The 5,767-nt window shown below is 30.5% G+C and overlaps 2 protein-coding genes across 2 annotated transcripts in view; both read right to left on the bottom strand.

Annotated features, from left to right (window-relative positions):
• Positions 1–1,261: 1,261 nt before the first annotated feature.
• LOC115232996 lies at positions 1,262–3,096 on the bottom strand. Its single transcript, XM_029803199.1, has 4 exons — positions 2,901–3,096; positions 2,312–2,454; positions 1,833–1,996; positions 1,262–1,520 (listed from the first exon to the last, which is right to left on the bottom strand). Exons 1-4 carry the CDS (start codon positions 2,971–2,973, stop codon positions 1,262–1,264), a joined length of 639 nt encoding a protein of 212 aa, XP_029659059.1. The 5' UTR covers positions 2,974–3,096.
• Positions 3,097–4,384: 1,288 nt separating this feature from the next.
• LOC115233036 overlaps positions 4,385–5,767 on the bottom strand; it is a 2,795-nt gene continuing 1,412 nt past the window's right edge. Inside the window, exon 2 of the mRNA XM_029803250.1 lies at positions 4,385–5,060. Within this exon, the coding sequence (XP_029659110.1) occupies positions 4,705–5,060 (356 nt within the window). The 3' untranslated portion in view covers positions 4,385–4,704. The remainder of the gene's footprint in view (positions 5,061–5,767) is intronic.

The raw sequence follows: 5,767 nt of genomic DNA, 5'->3' as shown, positions 1-5,767 counted from the left end.
TTTGCAACTTTCCACGCAAAGCGAGGGGGGTACACAGTGTTGTGAGACGGGCCGGGTTTTCTCGCGCATGCGCGGCCATGATAACCATTAGCAACGACGTATCTATCTGCAGTAATAACAAGATTATGCTATGGGCGCGAAAGTCTTGGCGGGCGGACGAAAACAGGTTAGCTACAAGTTTTTGGTAAGTTAATATTAACACTTTACGTGGGCGGGTGTAGTTCCGAAAAGTACTCATCTCCGATTTTTTTGAAACTCAGTATTCTTATGTATTTTGATGCGCTGATTACGAATATCATAGTGAAAATTGGCGACTATTTGATTTTCATGGTGAAAACCATGAAAAACCCATAAAAATTATAGTTTTTTTACGCTTATCTCAGTAAATACGGAACATCATGATAAATGTTTTAAACAAAAGTTTTAGACTGATACACTTATTATTCTATATAAAAAACTAAATAGTTTTCTCCACAACAATTTCTTTTCTTTAAGTTTTTATACAGCAAAAGACAAAAAAATAACAAAAAAATTTTTTTTAAATTTAAAAAAAAATCTAAAAATAAAACAAAAAAATTTTTTTAAAAATCTAAAAAATAAAACAAAAAAATTAAAAAACAAAAAGATACAAACAACTACAAACGATTCTAAAACGAATGGCGAAAGCGGATTTGAGATATCTTTAAAATTGACAAAGTTACGTTATTTGTTTATCGCAAATACGTTGTAACTTTTAAACTATTCAACTACAAACGAAAGCAAAATCACTACAAACAACTACAAACAATTCTAGAACGAATGGCCAAAGCGGATTTGAGATATCTTTAAAATTGACAAAGTTACGTTATTTGTTTATTGCAAATATGTTGTAACTATTAAACTAGTCAACTATAAACGAAAGCAAAATCACTACAAGCAACTACAAACGATTCTAAAACGAATGGCGAAAGCGGATTTGAGATATCTTAAAGTCAGGTGACAGTCATTTAAAAAAAATTTTTTATTTATTTATGGATCAAACTACAAACGAAAATATTTTTACTACAAACAACTACAAACGAAATACTATCATTTTCTGTATTGAAAACTTTATTTATTAAAAGAGGGGTGCCAACTTCACATAGGTCCAACTAACAGATTTTGTAAAACCCTACTATGTTTGTTTCAAACATTTTTCAAAAAAATCAATACCTTCCGAGATTTGACTATTCGGCAGTCCGAATTTTTCATGTTTGATTGGTTATAACTCGATAACTGTCCATTATTGAGCTTTGTGCCCATTACATCTTTTGTTCAGTAGGTCATAAGCTACAACATATGTAAAAACCAATTGATTTGACCGGGACAGATTTTCCATATGATTAGTGCGGGGTTCTTTACTTTGTTTTTCGTCGACTGATGAAACCTCAGAGGCTCTTAAAGTTTTTCTTAACAGAGTCAATTTATTTCTGTGTTTATCTATTAATTTTCCTCTAGATACTTCTGGTTTATGATAACATGATTTATTTTTTCCAATAGGGCTAACATAATATGTAGATCTTTTTTCACATTCAAAAATTTCAACTATTTTGTCAGCTAGAATGCTTATCGTTGAATTATTTAATCGTTTTCCTTCATTTAAAAAATGGCATATTATAATGTTACACAAATGATTGCGATCTCTGTTGTCAATACATTTTGTTTTTTCATATTTTAGTAATATAACTCTTCCTACAATATGACTGTTTAAGAGATTTCTTAAATCAAAATTTATAACATCATGTGTTTTTAATACAATATCAGCCATATTAATATTTGTTATTTTCTTTTCAATGGTATTATAAATATCTAACGTTTCATTAGAAGAAGATGAAGAAGCTGTTAAAGTACTATCAGATTCTACTGAAAATGACAGTCTTGGTTTTTTTGTAGAAGGTTCTAGTTCTGTATAAAAGTTCTGTTCTACTTCTAGTTCTGAAGTTTCTAGTTCAATAATTTCAATATTTTTTGAAGACATCTGAAAATTAAATTATGATGTAAATATTTAAGAAAACAGAATTATATTTTAAAATAATATTTATCTGAAGCATTTAAAATGGAATACTTTATAATAAAAATAAAAAATTATTTCAATATAATATAGCTATTATAAAGTTATTATTATAAAAATTATGAAAATTTTTTATAATTAATTTTTATTATTTTTAATAAAAACTATACAAATATTATTTGTAAACTTTTGTAAATATGTAGTAAAATAACAATAATCTTAAGTTTATTTGAGCAACGGTATTCATAATAAAAAACGAACAAGTACAAAATGTGTATTTACCATTATATTTTCACATGGCAATGTGGAAGAATCTTTTTGTAAAGCCGTATGAAATGTTTTCCTTTCATCCAAAAAAGGAATTAATTCCTTAAGTTCCCCATCTGTTATCATATGTAAAAGACCTATGTCATCTATTTTGTGTTCTAAAATAAAAAATAAATATAAAGAACATTAAAATACAAGATATCTATATCAGATTATGTGTGGCGCATATTGTTGTATATAACAAATAAAACATGATATAATGGAATCAGCAATGGAAAAATAGTGGAAAAATTGAAATAATGGGTGCTTTCCAGCAAAATACACTGTGTTACACAAAAGCATTTTATTGGCTACATATTATCTTAGAAGATGCTTTCGATAATATATAGCCAATAAAATGCTGTTGTGTAACACAGTGTATGTTGCTGGAAAGCACCCAATGTAAAATATTAAAAATGTACAGCGAGAGTATAGAGCGTGGCTGAGTAGCAGTCTCACAAACTGCATATGAGATAACGAATATATTTAAGATGGTTTTGGTGATCGTATTTTTATAACATTATAATTCAGGAAATACATATAATAATAATTATAAAGTACTTACTGGCAAATGTTGAAGACAAATGCGCTAAGCCGCAAGTTTCTAAAAATGATGCAACAGTCTCAAAGTCAGACATATTTTTTTCTTTACACTCACTGCTTCTACTTTTTAAGAAATGATACCAGATAGGAAGAATGTTAACCACGGATAAATATAAATATGATAATCGATAAACAAATTAATTCAGAGCTGCATGACTTTATACTACGCACGACTTTATAGTTTATACCACGCACATCACTGCTCGAACAATAAGTGCCGGGCTACAGCCCGTGTTGCCAGATTGCAGACGTGGCGGCTACAGCCCGGACATGCGAGCGCAAGTTTCGGCTTTCGACCTATCAGAGAACCGAATTGTCGCGAGACCGCGAGGAACCAATTAAGGGCGCGTTTCACTTCACGACCGCAACGCTCACGGTATCATTTCATCTTTGTTGTTCACCGAAAGTTAAACAAAGACAGATGATGCTCGCGAACGTTGCGGTCGTTAAGTGGAACGTACCCTAGGTGCTGATACTGGATGAGACAAAGAAACAGAGGAATGTCTTACTGTCGCAATACATGTACATTTTTTCTGGAATTACTTTGCATTACGTCGTATTTGCATTGATTATAGTTAGAATTTATGTAATTCCAAGCAACAAGTTAATTTAAAAAAATATTGTTGTTATTTGAATGCAACATATTTCATCATTTTTATGTAAATAAATATTTTGTTTCATTAAACAATATATTAATGTATATTTAGTGTAATGAAACAAATATTATTTGGTTGAAAAGCATTATTTCAAATAATAGTCATTTTTCCGTCAAACAATATGGTTTAATACAACGAAACTACTAAATTTTTATTCAACAAAATAATGTTTCATATGTAAAAGTGTACCAAAACCTGTGAAATATATTAATTTATACCTAACGTCCGGGAGTGTCTTATTTCGAGCGTGGGTCTTAATCCTTTGGGCGTATAAATCCCTAAAGACCTCTTCCTTAGCGGCTAGAGGCACAACAGTATAAAATTATGTTTTTGTAATGATACAAATATAAGTCAAACAAATAAATATATTAATTCTAAAGAAACCTTTTTCTCTGTGTATAATATCGAAAGCGTGAGAAATCATTTAATATACGAAGAAGAGAGACAGAAACAGTATATCTGTCCTCTTCTGCTATCCGAAGCTAGCCGAAGCACCGAGCTCACACGTACGCGGTTTGCGCTTGTGTGTGTTATCCCCTCCAGCTCGGTTGCATGTTGCTCGCGTCTCAATTCTGGCATCACTGATGGGAGGTTTAATCCAGCCTTTCTTAGTCGTGAATATCCACTTGCGGAATAGTAAAACATTTGTTTCGCTAAATCTTTTTCTTCTTTTGTATATTTTTTAGTCCCCTTATGTAGTTGAAGTTTTATCATAGTTTTCGGAACTGGTTTTAGACATTTTTTTTCATTTAAAAATTGGTTTACATTATGTTTGCAAATGTCCTTTTTTTCGAGCTTCAATATTGCGACCTTTCAATATTGCAGTTATATTTTATTGTTGTCTCGTCTTTTGCATTAGAAGCTTTTTTAATTTTAAATTTTCTTTTTTTAATTTTTCCATTTCACATAATTCGTCTTCATTATATATTTTTTTAGGAACACGCTTTTTTCGTTTTTTCTATTCGCTTTTTCGGCATATTTGCTTCCATTTCTTTCTGTGAGTAATTACCCCAAAAAAGTGGAGGTGGATTTTTATTATTAAACCACTCATCGTCTGCGATGTCATCTCCGAAATTGTAGAAAAGTTCTTTTCCGGAAGGGTAACATCTCTTAGGTGTTACGTTGCTTATTGTGGCTACTTCGCAATTTGTTTTTCTTGGCCTCTGCAACGTCTACTTGAAAATCATTACGACTTTCGATTTCCATTGGAATACGGTCTTGATTATCTAATTGTGAGTCAACATTATCTTGTACAATATTTTCCATTGTTTTGTTTACTTCTATAATTTTTTCAGCGTTATCGTTGATAAAATGTGAAATTTCAATATCCTTTGGGCTCCATGGTATGGGATTTTTTCTAATATGTAATTTTGTAGGGTTCTTGAAGTCTTCTTTATTAAAATGGTCTGCACATAAGCCTGCCTTCTGTATTGATGCCGCGGACCACTTGAATAACTTTTCATTACCTGTTTACATATAAATCTATAGTTTATACACTGAAAAATATATCATGCATTTTAATTACACCAAGTAGCAAATAAATATAAGTAAAAATATCTTTTGAAAATTTGGAAAGCATTTTTAAAAATATTAACAAGAAGAATGTCAAACGTGTCCCTCACCAATTCAAACGGCAATTTTTTTTATGTGTGGTTCTCAATAAATAACAGCTCATGTTAAAACGAGAGCGTATACTTCTCAAGCATTCGTCGAAAAAAATGCTAAAGTTGTTCTAGCGAATCTTAAGACGTTGCGATGAATAATTATCGAAGCGAGCGAGTGGATCTGTTGGTAGAGCTCTTATCTTGTAAACGCAAGATCGCGGGATCGAATCTCGTTGTGTGACAATTTTTTTTCTCTTATTTTTTATCATTTTTTCTTTTTTTTGTTTCCAGCAACATTTTAGCATTATTAAATAAATATTACGTGAATTTTGTTAATAATATTAATTTTTAACATTTTGTTTTATTTTATTATTTTAAAGAAAATTCGTCGACGAAAAGTGATTTCACATCAGTGTCGACAAATTTCCTTTAAAATATATAATAAAATGAAATAAAATGTTAAAAATTAAATATAATTAATAAAACTCGCGTAATATTTATTTATTAATGCTGTTATGCCTCCGGAGAGGCACGGTAGTTAGGATCGTTTGCCGGAAGGAATTTGGGAA

The sequence above is a fragment of the Formica exsecta genome, unplaced genomic scaffold, assembly GCF_003651465.1.
Source record: "Formica exsecta isolate Colony F162 unplaced genomic scaffold, ASM365146v1 scaffold1024, whole genome shotgun sequence".
NCBI lineage: Eukaryota > Metazoa > Arthropoda > Insecta > Hymenoptera > Formicidae > Formica > Formica exsecta.
The sequence above is the reverse complement of the archived record's forward strand: the minus strand, read 5'-3'. Positions and strand labels throughout refer to the sequence as shown.